The following is a 17,040-nucleotide window of genomic DNA, read 5'->3' on the forward strand; positions in this document are numbered from 1 at the left end:
CAAGAAAGCACAACACTGTCTATTTCCTCAGGAGGCTAAAGAAATTTGGTATGTCTGAGGATTCTTACCAATTTTTATAGATGCACCACAGAAAGCATCCTGTTTGGATGCATCACAACTTAGTTTGGCAACTGCTGTTCTGAAGGACGCAACAGAGTTGTGAACACAGCCCGGCCTCCCATCCATTGACATCATCCTGTGTAAGGAGACAAGAATAGTTAATGGTCTCAGTTTGTGATCACTCCTTCCAAGGGGCTCCCTGTATGGATCAATTTAGATTGCTGATGGGAAGTGAGAAGATAACATCCAATACTAGGGTCCTATTCTTAAACAAAGAAGACTACAATAGGATGGGAGAGGAGTTGGCTAAAGTAGTCTAGAAGCAAAAGACTTTATGGAACAGTGGAGGACTTTCAAAGCAATTTTTCAAAGTGTTCAGCAAAAGTACATTACCAGTAAAAAGGAGTAATCAGCCACCAATGTCTCAGGGAGGATATCAAATTGAAAGATAAGGCACAGAAAGTGGCAAAGACCAGTGGGAAACTAGAAAATTGGGAAAAATTTAAAGGTCAACAGAAAACCACAAAAAAAAGCAATAAAGAAAGATTATGAGAGTAAACTAGCACAGAATATAAAAGCAAAAGTTTCTACAAATGTATAAAATGAAAAAGAGTGGCTAAGATAAATGTCGGTCCTTTAGAGGATGAGAAGGGGTATTTAATAATGGGAAATGAGGAAATAGCTGAGGCATTGAACAGGTGTTTTATGTCAGTCATTGCAGTGGAGGACATGAATAACATGCCAGTATTGATGACAAGGAGGCTAAGGTGAAGACCTAGAAAATATTATTGTGAAAGAGAGAGTTTTGAGCAAGCTAATGGAGCTAAAGGTAAACAGGTCTCCTGGCCCTGATGGAATGCAACCCAAGGTACTAAAAGAGGTGGTGGAGAAATAGCAAATGCACTCATGGTAATTTTCCAAAATTTGCAAGACTCTAGGACAGTTCCAGCACATTGGAAAACAGCAAATGTGACACTACCATTTCAAAAAGGAGGTAGACAAAAGATGGAAAATTATAGGCTGGTTAGCTTAACTTCTGTAGCGGGGAAAAACTTGAATCTAGCATCAAGGAAGAAATAGCAAGGCATCTAGATAGAAGTTGTCCCGTTGGGCAGATGGAAAGGCAGGTCACGTTTAATTGATTTACTGGAATTCTACAAAGACATTACTAGAGGGATGGACAACGGGGACCCAGTAAATGTGGTGTATCTATATTTCTAAAAGGCATTTGACAAGGTGCTGCACAAAAGGTTGCTGCTTAAGATAAAGCTACATGGCATTTTGGGCAATGCATTAGCATGGATAGAGAATTGGTAAACTAACAGGAAACAAAGATGGGATAAATAAGTTTTTTCTTTGTTTGGTGATCAGTGACTCATGTTGTGCCTCAGGAATCAGTGTTGGGACCACAAGTGTTTACAATTTCCATAGATAATTTGGCATTGGGGTCCATGTCTCATATGTCAAAGTTTCTGATGATACTAAGATGAGTGATAGAGCAAAGTGTGCCAAGGGATATAGATAGTTTAGGTGAATGGGTAAAAGTCTGGCAGATGGAGTACAATGTTGATAAATGTGAAGTCATCCATTTTGGTTGGAATAACACTAAAAAGAAGTATTATTTGAATGGTAAATAGTTGCAGCATGCAGAGGGACCTGGGTGTCCTTGTGCAGGTGCAAAAGTTACTTAAGAAGGCAAATGAAATTTTGTCCTTCATTGCTAGGGCGATTGAGTTTAAAAACAGGGAGGTTGTGTTACAGCTGTACATGGTGCTGGTTAGGCCACACCTGGGGTATTGTGTGCAGTTATGGTCTCCTTACTTGAGAAAGGATGTACTAGCACTGGAGGAGATGCAGAGGAGATTCAGAAGGTTAATTCTGGAGTTGAGAGGGTTGGCTTATAAAGAGAGCTGAGTAGACTGGGATTATATTCACTGGATAAGACAGAAGCAGGGATGATGTTTCCACTGGCGGAATCTAGAACAAGATAGCATAGCCTCAAAATTAGAGGGAGCAGATTTAGGACTGAATTGAGGAGAAACTACTTGTCCAAAGGGTTGAGAATCTGTGGAATTCCCTGTCCAGTCAAGTGGTTGAAGCTTCCTCGTTGAATGTTTTTAAACTTTGAGCAGTAAAGGAATGAAGGGTTATGTGAGAGGGTAAGTAGAACTGAGGGCACGAAAAGATCAGCCATGAGCTTATTGATGGCAGAACTGGCTCAAAAGGCTAGATGGCCCACACCTACTCCTGGTTCTTATGTACTTCCCACTGCCTTGAAAAAGCTACCAACATAATTAAAGACCCCCTTCTACCCCAGTTATACTCTCTTCCACCCTCTTCCATCAGGCAGAAAATAAAGAAGTTTGAATATACATAGATTTAAGAACAGCTTCACTGCTGTTATCAGACTTTTGAATAGACCTCTCAAATGTTAAATTCTGATCTCTCTCTCTCTACCTGTCTCTGCACCTTCTCTCTGTACTCTGTTCTGCTGACCTGATGCACTTCATATGGTACAATCTGTTTGTATAGCATGCAAAACAACACTTTTCACTCTATCTTGGTATGTGACAACATTAAATCAACCAATCAATATTACCTTTGCATATAGTGAGAGTCTCACATTGGAGATGGTAATTTCCCTTTCTGATACAAATGGTACTTATCACTCAAACTTGAATATCATTCATCTCCACTAAATAGGGGAGTAGAATGTTTCATTTTTTGAGGAGTTGCAGATTAACACCGATACACTAATTGTCAGCTGACCTCCCATTTCATTCTTATGATGGAGGAAAATCTGTAATTGAATCGTTGATGGTTGGGCCTCAGACATTACCCTGAAGAAGACCTGCACTAATCTGGGACTGAGATGATTAGACCATAGTCATTCAGCCTTTCAAGTTTGCTCCACCATTCTATTAGATCTCAGCTTCACTTTACTACTACATCCCCATAACCCTTAATTGCCTAACTGAAAATCTGTCAATTTCAGTCCTGAGTATACTTGACTGGCAGCTGAATGTTCCGGGGTACAGATGCTGTAGGAGAAAGTGAGGACTGCAGATGCTGGAGATCAGAGTCAAGAATGTGATGCTAGAAAAGCATAACAGATCTGGCAACATCTGAGGAGCAGGAGAATCGATGTTTCGGGCATAAGCCCTTCATCAGGAATCCTCCTGCTCCTCGGATGCTGCCAGACCTGCTGTGCTTTTCCAGCATCACACTCTCGACTACAGATGTTATAGAAAAGATAGGAGGAAAGTCAACGGAGGTGGGTGGAGTGGTGTTTCTGTGTAGGGAAAATATCGTAGAATATTAGGGTATTTCTGTGGGATTGTCCAGTGAAGTTATATGGGTGGAACTGAGAAATAAGTGGATGATCATTTGATGGAGTGTACCCCCAGTAGTCAGCAGGAAATTGAGGAGCAAAAAATGTAGGGAGATCGCAGATAACTAAGAATAATAGGATTGTAACAGTAGGGCTTTAACTTTCCAAACATAGACTGGTACTGCCATAGTATTAAGGGCATAGATCTGAAAGAAATTTAAGTGTGTTCGAGAAACCTTTCTTAATCAAAATGTAAATGGCATGATTAGAAAAGGGATCAAACTTGATCTTCACTTGGAAATAAGGCAGGGCTAGTGACTGAGGTGTTAGCGAGGAAGCATTTTGGGACCAGTGACCATAATTCTATTAGTTTTAAAACAGTTATGGAAAAGCATAAGCCTGGTCAACAAGTTAAAGTTTTAAAATGGGGCAAGACCAACTTTCAAAGTTGGATGAGGGGAGGCTGTTTGCAGGTAAAAGAATATTTGGCATGTGGGGGGCTTTCAAAAGCAAGTTAATGAGAGTTCAGGGACAACATGTTCCTGTTAGTATGAACGGCAATGCTGGTAGGAGTGGGGAACACTGGATGACTAGAGATATTGAGGCTTGGGTCAATAAAATCAAGGAGGCATATGTCAGGTATGGACAGCTGGGATCAAGTGAATCCCTTGAGGAGTATAGAGGGTGCAGGCGTACAGTAAAGAAGAAAATATGAAGGGCAAAAAGGAGTCGATAGCTTTGGCAGCTAAGTTTAGGGAGAGTCTGAAGGGATTCTACGTATTAAGTGAAAAAGAGTAACTAGGGAGAGAACCTAAAAAATCAACAAGGTTGCCTGTGTGGAACCATAGGAGATGGTTAAGATCCTAAGTGAATATTTCAAGTTAGTATTTACAGTGGAGAAAGACATGGAACTCAGGGAAATAAATAATGATATCTTGAAGAGTCCACATTACAGAAGAGAAAGTGCTGGAGATCTTAAAATCATGTTTCACAAACTTAGTTGAGTTTCTTGAAGAGGTGATCAAGAAGATAGATGAAGGCAGAGTAGTAGATGTTGTCTACATGGATTTAGCAAGGCTTTTGACAAGGGTCTGTGTGGTAGACTGATCAGTAAGCATACAAATTTGCTAGCTGAGCTGGAAGTTTCATTTTCAGACATTTCATCACCATGCCAGGTAACATAATTAGTGAGCCTCCGGTGAAGCACTGGTGTTATGACCCACTTTCTATTTATGTGTTTAGGTTTCCTTAGGTTGGTAATGTCATTTCCTGTTCTTTTTCTCAGAGGGGGGTAAATGGGATCCAAATCAATGTGTTTGTTGATAGAGTTCCAGTTGGAATGTCATGCTTCTAGGAAGTTTCGTGCATGTCTCTGTTTGGCTTGACCTAGGATGGATGTGTTGTCCCTGTTGAAGTGGTGTCCTTCCTCATCTGTCTATAAGGATACCAGTGATAGTGGGTCATGTCTTTTTGTAGCTAGTTGATGTTCATGTATACAGGTGGCTAGTTTTCTGCCTGTTTGTCCAATGTAGTGTTTGTTATAGTTCTTGCAAGATATTTTGTAAATGACATTCGTTTTGCTTGTCTGTATAGTGTATTTTAAATTCATTAGCTGCTATTTGTATGTTGGTGGATTTGTGGACTACCATGATGCCAAGGTGTCTGATTAGTCTGGCAGTCACTTCTGAGATGTCTTTGATGTAGGAGAGAGTGGCTAGGGTTTCTGGATGTGTTTTGTCTGCTTGTTTGGGTTTGTTGCTGAGAAATCAGCAGACTGTGTTCATTGAGTACCTGTTCTTTTTGAATACGCTGTAGTGGTGATTTTCCTCTGCTCTTCATAGTTCCCTTGTGCTGCGGTGTGTGGTCGCTCGTTGAAATAATGTTCTAATGCCGCTTCATTTGTGGGTGTTGGGATGATTGCTTCTGTAGTTCAGTATTTGGTCTGAATGTATTGTTTTCCTGTAGACGCTAGTTTTAAGTTCCCTATTGGCTGTTTGCTCTACTGTGACATCTCGGAATGGCAGTTTGTTGTTGTTTTCCTCCTCTTTTGTGAATTCTATCCCATAAGGATATCATTGATGGTCTTGAAGTTTTCCTTTAATTGGTTTCATTTAGTGATGACAAAAGTTTCATCCACATAGTGGACTCAAAGTTTGGGTTGCCAGAGCAGTTTGTTAGACTCTCTGCATTACTGCCTCTGTTAAGAACCCTGATATTGGTCCGTTGGTATGTCTGTAGGTTTTGTTATTGAAATTGGGTGGTCCACTAGGCGTGGGTCCACTAGCTTGACAATGTTGTCTTTGCTAATAAAGTTGGTGGTGTTTGGTGTATGCACCTTTGGTTCTTCTAATAGTGTAGTCAGTGTTTCTTTGGCCAGGTTGATGTTGATGAAGGTGAACAGGGCCGTTACGTCAAAAGGGACCATTATTACATCCCCTTCTATCTTGGTGTCTTTGATGTGTTCAGGAATTCTTGGGTGGAGTGAATGGAGTGGTGTGAGTCTTCTAATAAGTGTTTTAGTCTTTGGTGTAGTTCCATGGCTAAGCTGTACTTTGGTGTTCCAGGTAGAGAGATTATGGGTCTGAGAGGGGCTCCTGGTTTGTGAATTTTGGGTAGTCTGTTGAAGCCTGGTATATTGGATCCATCTGGTTTCATTTTTTGGAAGTCTGTCTTCTTTAATTCTCCAGATTTCTGAAGTTTTGAGTAGGGCTGTGATTCAGTTCTCTAGCTGTGGGATCGGGTCTATTGCCACCTGTTGGTAAGTGTTGGTATCTGCAAGCAGTGCATTCGCTTTTTCAGTGTAGTCTGTTGGGTTTAAAATGACTGTCAAGTATCCTTTGTCTGCAGGTAGGATAATGATGTTTTTATCATTTTTGAGTCTTTCTAGTACTTTCCTTTCATGTATATTGAGCGTGTTCCCTTGTTTTTCCTGCTTAGTGTTGATGAAACTATCTGTCTGATGGTTTGCTAGGTTTATTCCATGAATTTGTCTTTCAGTGTTGGTTCTAATGATGCGAAGAAATCTTTCTTGTCCACATCCCGGAAGTTGTAATTTAATCCTTTTACTAAGACAGCTTTTTCAGTGTCTGTTAAGGGTTGGTCGGATAAGTTTTTTTAAATCCATGCTTCTAGGTTGTCTGTGTTGTTATATTGGGAGTTTGTTGAGTTTTTTTCTGCTGGTCTAGTTTTTCATTTTCTGTATTTGTTGCTGTCTAATGTCTATGGCTTGTCCTACTGTATCTGTCCATTCATGGTCTGTTACATTAATGGGTAAAGTTTTTTGGCACAAAATTTTCCAGTTGTATTTATGGAGTCTGTTGTGGGCATAGTTAATTATTTCTCATGAAATCATGACATCACCAACCCAAGGAAACCTGAACACATAAATAGAAAGCGGGTCATAACACTGGTGCTTCACTGGAGGCTCATTGATGTTACGTAGTATGGTGACAAATGTCTGAAAACAAATCTTCCAACTCAGTGAGCAAACTTACATCCAGAACTTCAACCTGAGCTACAAATCTTCTCAAAGCTTGCTAACTGATTAGTAAGGTTAGATCACTTGGGATCCAGGGACAACTAGCCAATTGAATACAAAATTGGCTTGATGGTAAGAGACAGAGGGTTGTGGTAAAATATTATTCAGACTGGAGGCTTGTGACTAGTGGTGTTCCCTAAGGATCAGTGCTAGGTTCACTGTTGTGCGTTAATTATACATAAATATGGATGACAATATAGGAAACATGGTTAGTAAGTTTACAATTGACAGGAAAATGGGGGTGAAAGACAGAAATAAAGAAAGTTTAAAGAATTCTAAAATAACAAAAATACCCAAGTCCATCTGATTAACTGTGAAGCCTTTATTGTCACCTAGGTACTGTGAAGTGTATAACGTCACCACATTCCAGCACCATTTTGGATTACAAAAGAAATTACCAAACAAATTGTATAAATGATAAAATATGAATAAATTAGTATTGAATTAAAATTACTAAAACTGAAACAGGTTCAAACCTTCATCTCTCCCTCTCTGTTTCTCCAGTTGGCGCTGTCTGACATCCAGACACACATCACAGATTTTCACAGCCAGACTTGTGGTCTCCATACAGAGATATTGGATAAGATTCTAGTTCTTCTTAAGTGCTTAGCCATGTTGGCCTCGCAAGGGTTTGATCTCCCTGCACTCGACATTATCACAGGTGCTGGGAAATCTCGGGCTCCCTGCTCTTATCACAACCTTAGGTTGCCTGCTCTCACCACTGCTGCAGATGGTGGGTCTCATCTCTTGCTGTCATGCTGGCTCGATTGGCTCCATGATGAAAACTGCAGTTAATAGCATGTGCTGAGAAGGGATGGTCTCATTGCATTTGTTGTGGCAAAAGCAGTGAATTTTATCAATCCATGGGACCTGATCAAAGGTACCCTAGAAGCCAGGGAAGTGATTTCTGGGCCCCTTGCTGGGGTATTTGTATCATTGATAGTCACAGGGGGAGTGCTGGAAGATTGGAAGTTGGCTAACATGGTACCATTATTTAAGAAGGGTGATAAGGAAAAGCCAGGGAACTATGATGAGCCTGACATCAGTGGTGGATAAGTTGTTGGGGAGGATTCTGAGAGACCCGATTTGCAAGAATTTGGAAAGGCAAGGATTGATTAGGGATAATCAACTTGGCTTTGTGCATGGGGAAATCATGTCTCACTAATTTGATTGAGTTTTTTGAAGAAAAATCATTGGTATCTTGATCAGAAGGGCAAATGGGCTGAGGAATGGCAGATGGCATTTGATTGAGATAAATGTGACGTGCTGCATTTTGGTAGGGCAAATTAAGACAGGACTTATACACTTAATGATAAGGTACTGGGGAGTATAAATACCTCCCTATTTCTCCCTTTTTTTTAGCCATGACAAAGGGTCAGTTAGACTCGAAACGTCAGCTCTTTTCTCTCCTTACAGATGCTGCCAGACCTGCTGAGATTTTCCAGCATTTTCTCTTTAGGTACTGGGGAGTGTTGTCAAACAGAGACCTTGGAGTGCGGGTTCATAGTTTCATGAAAGCGGATTTGGACGTAGACTGGGTAATGAGGAACGCATTTGGTAAGCTTACCTTTATTGGTGAGTGCATTGAATGTAGGAGTTGAAAGGTCATGTTGCAGCTGTACAGGACATTAGGTAGGCCACTTTTGAAATATTGCTTTCAGTTATGGTGTCTCTGCTGTAGGAAATGTATTGTTAAACTTTGAAGTGTTCAGATATGATTTACAAGGATTTTGCCAGGATTCTCGGGCTTGAGCTTTAGGGAGAGGGTGAATATGCTGGGACTATTTTCCCTGGAGCATTGGAGATTGAGGTGTGACTTTATAGAAATTACAAAATCACGAGGGGCATGGATTGGATGAGTAGTTAAGGACTTTTCTGCGGGGTAAGGGAGTCCAAACTAGAGGGCATAGTTTTAAGGTGAGAGGGGAAAGATTTAAGAGGGGCTAAGGGGCAACCTTTTCATGCAGAATGTGGTGCATGTATGGAATGAGCTGCCTGAGGAGGTGGAGAGGGCTGGTACAATTACAACATTTAAAAGGCATCTGGATGGACATATGAATGAAGAGTTTAGTGGTCAAATGCTGGCAAATGAACTTAGATTTATGGAGAATATCTTATCAGCATGGACATGTTGGTCTGAAGAGTCTGTTTTCATGCCGTACATCTCTATGACTGTGTTAGTTGATTGATTGGCACTGCATCCATAAACATTCACTCCCTCCATGGTCAATGCTCAGTAGCAGCAACGTGTACCACATGCACTGCAGAAATTCACCAAGATTCCTTCGACAACATCTTCCAAACCCACAACCTCTATTACCAGAAGGAAAAGTATAGTAAATGCATGTGAATACCACAAGCTCCAAGTTTCCCTCTAATCTGAACTGGAAAATTATTATGGCTTGTTCACTGTTGTTGAGTCAAATTCCCAGAACTCTCTCATTAAAAGCGTTATGGGACCAATGGACTACAACCATATAGGATGATGCTTCATTACTGCCACTACCAACTTAGAATCATAGAATCATTACAGTGTGGAAACAGGCCCTTTGGCCCAACAAGTCCACACCAATTCCTCCGAAGAGTAACCCACCCAGACCTATTCCCCTTCCCTGCCCTATATTTAGACTTGCCGAATGCACTTAACCCACACATCCCTGTACACTATGGGAAATTTAGCATGGCCAGTTCACCTGACCTGCACATCTTTGGACTGAGGGAGGAAACCGGAGCATCCGGAGGAAACCCACGCAGACACGGGGAGAATGTGCAAACTCCACACAGACAGTCGGCGGAGGCTGGAATCGATCCTGGGTCCCTGGTGCTGTGAGGCAGCAGTGCTAACCACACGGGATGGAGAATAAGTGCGAGCCAAGCTGTGAAGTTAACGTCCTGCGGATGTGTTATGAAAGATTTATGTCTTCCGGATACTCACTGCCTTTTGCAAAGTGAATGAAGATAAATATTGAGGAGAACTGAGTACCAATGAGGAGGAACTTTCTGCTCGCTCTGCCTGTCACTCCCTGTACCTTTAGGAATGATGATTTCAAATTTCCCGCCCACCGGTGACGTACGTGGATTCTATCTGTTTCCGCTCACTGCGAACGTGCTGGTGGAGTTGGGCTTGGGAACGGCGACTATTTGAAGGCAATCCAGGTGTCGTTGCAGTTGAGGAGTCGCCTGCGAGAGGTGAAGGTGGGTTTCGAGTTATTATTACCGTTTATTGTTATCATTGTTCATGGTTTTGTTTTGGACCCTTTCTACCGGCGTCACGCCGTGGCTTCGGCGGTTGCTGTGGAAACGCGTCGCACCGTTTAATAACTGTTGAATTTTCTTTTTAAATTTAAAAGCAAGAGAAGAGCCTTTATGTGCTGTTCATCAGGATGAATTGTGATCATTGTAGAATATTACACATCCAGGCATATCGTAGGTAATATGAGAGTCAGAAAACTGTTTTCTGATGCACAAGAAGTCGAGTGAAGTATATTTTTCTCTTTCAAGATGGCAGCGTAGCAACAGTTGCCCTGTATGTGAAATCACATGGAGGGAGGCTTCCAGTCCCTCAGTGCGAGGACTTCAACCAGGTTGTAATTAATTCTTTATCCTTGATTTATTTTGGATAATATATATCGTCTGAATTGCTTTTTTAGGTCCCTTACCTGCACTCTTTAATCAATGAAGTTATACCGCTAGTTCTTTTCTGTTCTGCTTCACTGTTTCTTTCCCAATCAAAAACTGCAGGTTACTGTAAACTTGAGTATAGCATCTGCATACCTACCCATATCGTTGACCTACAATCAGCTTGTTTTATAACAAGCTCCCTGAAATGTTTCGAAACATCCCAGTGATCAGAATAGATACATCAGTCAAATTTTCCAATCATGAAAACTGTTAAAGAATTTTTATAATTTGTACTATCTGAAAGATGGAGGTTTACGTTTTTTTGGATAATGACAATATTCATTGCCCCTAAGGTCCTGCGTCAATGTGACATGGTTACTGAAATGTGAATTGAAATGTAGAATTGTGCAAAACAATATTCTTTGAAATCATTGATAAGATTTTTAGAGACAAGATATATATGTTTTCTGGTTCCTATATTTTAGGTTAATTGAGGTTTTGGATTTTGTAGTGAAATCATTGTCAGGCAAATAGTGCTCACCGTCATTAAACACCAAAATTGAGAAATTGCCTTGCTGTTGCAGAAACACCACTGATCAGAAGATTTGGCATTGAAAACCAGATATGAAGTTGTTACTCTTATGTGATAATTGACTGCAAAATTCAGATAAACCATATTAAAACTTGCCCATCCTAATTTCAATACCTTATTAATGGTGTGAAGTATTTAAATTATTGCCAGACAATTATTCCGTGTTGTCAACTTTGATGCTGTGGTAACAATTAATTCTGGGAGACTCATAACCTAAGCGGGTTGTTGTTGAACCTTTAATAGTTAGCATTTGAATGGAAAAAGTGCTTATCCCTGCTCATTTCGGGAATTTGCAGCCAATAAAGGATGCACTGTTAGATCTGGTTCTTGGCAACAATGTGGCTAAGTGGATCAGAACATTTTGAGGACAATGATCACTGTATTGTAAGGTTCTGAATAATGGTGGTCCAGAATAAGACAAATCAATTAATGGAGAGGTGACTTCAAAGGGGCAAGTGCAGAGCTAGACAGAATTGACTAGAACAGTAGGTTCGCAGGAAAACAGTAGATGAACAATAGGCTACCTTCAAAAGGGAGATGGTTCAGGTACATCAAGAGTTCCCTAGATGACATCGGAGGAAGAAATTATGATTAAAGAAGAAAAACGAGAAGCAAAGAGGAATTATGAGAAAAAAGGTCTTGCGTTGTAAAAGAAACAGACAGTTTGGGACTTCTTTCATTGGAGTCTAGGAGGTTGAGAGGTAACCTTTTTAGAGGTTAATAAAATCATGACTGATATCGGTAGGGTTAATGGTAGGTGTCTGTTCCTTAGGATGGGGGATTTCAAGACTGGGGGTCATATTTTAAGGTGAGGAGAGAGATTTTAAAAAGACATGAGGGGCAATTTTTTTAATACAGAGGACAGTTCATGTGTAGAATGAACATCCTGAATAAGTTGCGGATGCAGGCATAGTTACATTTAAAAGACACTGAGATAAATACATGAATAAGAAAAATTTGGAGGGATATGGGCCAGGAGCAAGCAGGTGGGACTAGTTTAGCTTGATATTATGCTTGGCATGGTTGGACCGAAGGGTCTGTTTCCATGCTGTATGACTCTGACTGGCAGCTATTATGAAGTATACAAAAGCCTGCTATGGCCATATACAAAGTAAAATAGTGGAAAAAGGAGAATCGGGGCTGATTAGGGATTAAAAAGGGATGGCTAAGGTATTAAATTTGCATTTTGTCTTTACTAAAGAGAGAGATGCTGTTGGGCAGGAGTTTCGACACTAGAAGAGTTCAAAATTGAAGGGCCAAAGTGTTGGATCAAATATTGGTATTTAAAGTTCATAAGCTACTGGGACCAGATGAGATGCATCTGCAGATTTTAAAGGAAATTAGAGTGGTTGTACAGGGGCACTAGCCACATCATCTTGTCTGGATTTGGGGGAGAGTCAAGACTGGAAAATTGTAAACCTTACAGCCTACTTCAAGGCAGACATATGTGAACTGATGTCTTTTGATACCAAAAAAAATTAAAAGATTATACAAAATGGTGAGTACAATTCTAAGGGAGGCGCAGGAGCAGAGGGACCCAGATGATTTTTTTGCTCAGATCATTGAAGGTGACTGGACAGAAGTATAGTAAGTAAAGCAGACATTATCCTCAGCTTTATTTATGGTCACAGTACAAGTGCAAGGTCATGATGTTCATCTTGTACAAGATATTTTGTTACACCTCATCTAGAGTATCGTACCAGTTCCGGGCTACAGGTTTGTAAGAAGAATGTGAATACATTGGAGAGAATGCAGAATAATTCCAAAACTGAGGAACTTCAGTTATGAGGATAAATTAAAGAATTTGTGACTATTCTCCTGGGAGAAAAGAAGGCTAAGAGGAGATCTGATGAGGTGTGCATTGACTAAATTGAGAGAAACACTTCCTATCATAAAAAGAGCCAAGAAGGCATGAATATGAATGATCTGCAAAAGAAGCAACAGCTAAAACTTTTTCACTTACCAAGTAGTTAGTTTGTGCAATTCATTGGCTCGAAATGTGATAGAGGCAGACTCAATTGAGGCATTTAAGGGAGCATTTGGTGAATATTTGGATAAAAGTAATTGGCTCATTAAATGAGCATCATTACCTAGTGCCAATGCAGACGTAAATGGGACGAAAAGCCTCCTTCTTCACTGTAACAGTTCTGTGATTTAGTACTGATGTGTTGAATGAGTTATTCAGGCCTCGTGTCTGCTACTCATTACCCAGCCCATTTACCAAATGACCTTTCACATCCTTTGCGATCCTTTAATGAACAACAGTTTTGGTCGAAACAATTTCAATTGCTACAGCATCCACTGTTTCTTTTAGGAGCTTTTGTTTCAGTGAAAAATGCTCCCTGATTTTACAATCAAATGGCGTATCTACATTTTTTTGGATTCCATGCCCATAGGAAATAGGATAGACAGAAAGAAACAGTCAAATTGCTTTGTCACGTGAAGTAGGTTAATTAGATCATCCTTCAGCATTCAAAACTCAAGTATCCAAACCACATGCATGTAATCTATTCTTATAATTTAACCTTTTAAAGCCCTTCTGATAAAGTCTGGTGTACTGTCTTCAAGCTTGAGGCTTTGTAACTAAAACAAAATGCAGGAATTTAGAGGAGCCAGATTATGGTCTAACATTTCCTGAGTAACTATTTTACTTCATTTCATTGGGGCCATCCAAAGTTTCCAATTTTTGTGGAGACTCTGTGTTCCAGGCATTGAGGAATTTCCCGAAGGAAAATTCAATTTCCCATCACAGGCAATTCCTTTGCAATGTACTATGATGGGAATTCTGCAGGGTTTCCATGTGCAAATCCCATCTATGATGGAATAATGACCATTTGGCCATTGGAAGATTTGCCCCCTTGCCTCCGGTTCCTTTGTGTTGACTTGACAGAGCTGTTCATGTAAATGATGTGTGTGACATTTCTACAGAGATCACAAAAGTGTTACAGTGTAGAAATCAACTTGTCCCATCATGCCTGCCTAACTCATTAAATATGCATCATTACCTCGTGTTAATCTTCTTTTTGCCCCCCATATCTTTGCACATTTCTTAAATCCAAATAATCATTTAATGCCGTCTCGAATGCCTGAGTTCAATGCTTGATTCATGCCTCAACATATTGGCTTTTGTCCTGATAATTGCTGAAAATGTTTAGAAATAATCAACGTATCCACTATGTTAGATAAGTCATTTTAAATCCTGTAAAATTCCATTCTAAAAAAAATTAACAAGATCATATAGTTTAAACCAAACCAAGATTTTTCTTGTTTTCTGGCTAGAACAGTAAGAATGGTTATGATTTCATTAATTCTGCTCTTGTGTGGTCTTGGCTTGAAAATATTTGTTACTCTTTATCAGTAATTATTGCCTTCATCCAAAGATTATAAACTTTTTCTAGTGAATCTTAATGTATAAACTATTTTCTTTGAGTGCTGAGTGCTTCATAAGAAGTTGTGATGTCCTGCTGCTTAAGTTTACTGTTTAAAAATGAATCCACATTCTACGCAGATGCTAAGATAAAGTACTCCAGTAAATTCCTCTTCTCCTCTTGTTTAAACAAACCATCTATTCACTTTTTAGTCACTTCAGATGTACTTTGTAATGTAATAATTCAGCACATTGTACGAAATTAAATACAATAAATTTGGTATTGGAGGACACAAAAATGGATAATGACTTTTGGAAATTCTTTTCAGCCATGAGCACAGAACCAGCTTGTTCTTTGATGAGCCAAGGAACAACCAAGACATACAAACTTCCTATCGAGCACCTGGATTATAGCTTTGTGGAGAAATGCACTGATGTGAAGTATTTGGAAAAAGTTCTTATTGTGCTAAGGTACACAGATTAGAAATATTTCACATCTGTGGCGTGAAACAATGTTGTCAGTAATATTAAATGGCATTTTTGAAATCTGGGAAGGTTGTCTGGAAATTTATTGCGCGATATTATCGTGCAAATTTAGTCAAGTGTTTTGTACTTCAACAAAATAATCTTTTCCTAAAATGTGTGATATTCCAGAAATGTGATTAATGTGTCATATCTGGTACAACCACTAATGTGTCTTGGATCCTGTTAAACACTTTTCTAAAACAAAAAGTCTGATTCACAGTGCTAATTTTGGATGATTTCATCTGTTGTCTCATATATTCTCAATTGTAACTCATAGTCATAGAGATGTACAGCCTGGAAACAGCCCCTAAGGTCCAACTCTTTCACGCCGACCAAATATCCGAAATAAATCTGGTTCCATTTACCAGCATTTGGCCCATATCTAAACCCTTCCTACTCATACACCTTCCTACTCATACGTTCAGATGCCTTTTAAATACTGTAATTGCACCAACCTCCAACACTTTCTCTTGCAGTTCATTCCATACACGCACCACCCTCTGCATGAAAAGATTGCCCCTTAGGTCCCTTTCAAATCTTCCCCCTCTCACCTTTAACCTATGCCCTCTAGTTTTGGACTCCCCTACCCTGAGGAAAATACCTTATCTATTTAACCTATCAAGTGTCTCTCATGATCTTGTAAACATCTGTGAGGTCACTCCTCAGCCTCTGATGCTTGAGAGAAAATAGCCCCAGCCTCTTTAGCCTCTCCCTATAGCTCAAACCCTCCAATCCTTGCAACATCCTTTCTGAATGCTTTCAAGTTTCACGATGTGGAGGTGCCGTTATTGGACTGGGGTGGACACAGTTAAAATCACACGCCACCAGGTTTTTCGCTGTGGCACGTCAGAACTGGTGATCAATGAGTTGAGAATCGTACACTGTTCTTAAGAGGGCATCCTTGAGCATCTTCAGGTGTCCATATGAACTAAAAGATGAAATACTTAACAGTGTCTAGGTTTGTTCAATATATCATTTCAGCTGTACGACACTAATCTTTTGGTATAAATTGTATCTTATGATCCTGCTCCACAGCTACCTGATGAAGGAGCAGTGCACTGAAAGCTAGTGCTTTCAAATAAACCTGTTGGACGATAACCTGGTGTTGTGTGATTTTTAACTTTCAGGTTTCATAAAACCCTTCCTATTGAAGGGAAATCAGAATTGAATACAGTATCCAGAAGTGGCCTAGCCACTGTCCTGTACAGCTCTACAACATGATCTTCCAATTCCAATACTCAAATGCTCTGACCAATAAAGGGAAACATACCAAACACCGCCTTCACCATCCTGTCTACCTGTGACTCCACTTTCAAGGAGCCATGAACCTGCACTCCAAGGTCTCTTTATTCAGCAACACTCCCTAGGACCATTAAGTGTATGAGTCTGGCCCTGATTTGCCTTTCCAAAATGCAGCACTTCACGTTTATCTAAATTTAAACACCATCTGCTACACCTTTGGCCTATTGGCCCATCTGATCAAAGTCCCTTTGTACGCTGAAGTAACTGTCTTCACTGATCATTATACTTCCAGTTTTGGAGGCGTCTGCAAACTTACTAATGATGCCTCCTTATCCCACATGTCCAAATCATTTATATAAATGACAAAGCAGTGGACCCAACACTGATTTTATTGGCCACTGGTCACAGGTATCCCCCATCATGCTTTGACTTCTACCTTCAAGCCAGTTCGTATCCAAATGGCTAGTTCTTCCTATATTCCATGTGATCTAACCTTGCTAACTAGTCTACATGAGTAACCATTTTGAATGCCATACTGAAGTCCATATACATCATATTCACTGTTCTGCCCTCATCAATCCTCTTCGTTATTTCTTCAAAAAATTTATTTAAGTTAGTGAGACATAATTTCCCACACACAGTCATGTTGACTATCCTTAATCAGTCCTTGCCTTTCCAAATACATGTAAATCCTGTCCCTCAGGATTCCCACCAACAACTGGCCAGTAGTTCACTGACCTTTCTCTACCAACCTTTCTTAAATA

The 17,040-nt window shown here is 40.0% G+C and overlaps 1 protein-coding gene across 3 annotated transcripts in view; it reads left to right on the plus strand.

The window, feature by feature from the left end:
- The first annotated feature begins 10,029 nt into the window (after positions 1 to 10,029).
- Positions 10,030 to 17,040, plus strand: part of LOC140477207 (sperm-associated antigen 1-like) — a 133,217-nt gene continuing 126,206 nt past the window's right edge. Inside the window, exons 1-2 of one of the 3 annotated variants that reach the window (XM_072570697.1) lie at positions 10,030 to 10,124; positions 14,839 to 14,980. In XM_072570697.1, the coding sequence (XP_072426798.1) occupies positions 14,841 to 14,980 (140 nt within the window). In that variant the 5' untranslated portion in view covers positions 10,030 to 10,124; positions 14,839 to 14,840. Of the gene's footprint in view, positions 10,125 to 10,412; positions 10,514 to 14,838; positions 14,981 to 17,040 lie in introns of those variants that run through there. The other 2 variants (XM_072570698.1, XM_072570696.1) reach the window with 2 other exon arrangements.

This window comes from Chiloscyllium punctatum, chromosome 5 (assembly GCF_047496795.1).
Source record: "Chiloscyllium punctatum isolate Juve2018m chromosome 5, sChiPun1.3, whole genome shotgun sequence".
Lineage (NCBI taxonomy): Eukaryota > Metazoa > Chordata > Chondrichthyes > Orectolobiformes > Hemiscylliidae > Chiloscyllium > Chiloscyllium punctatum.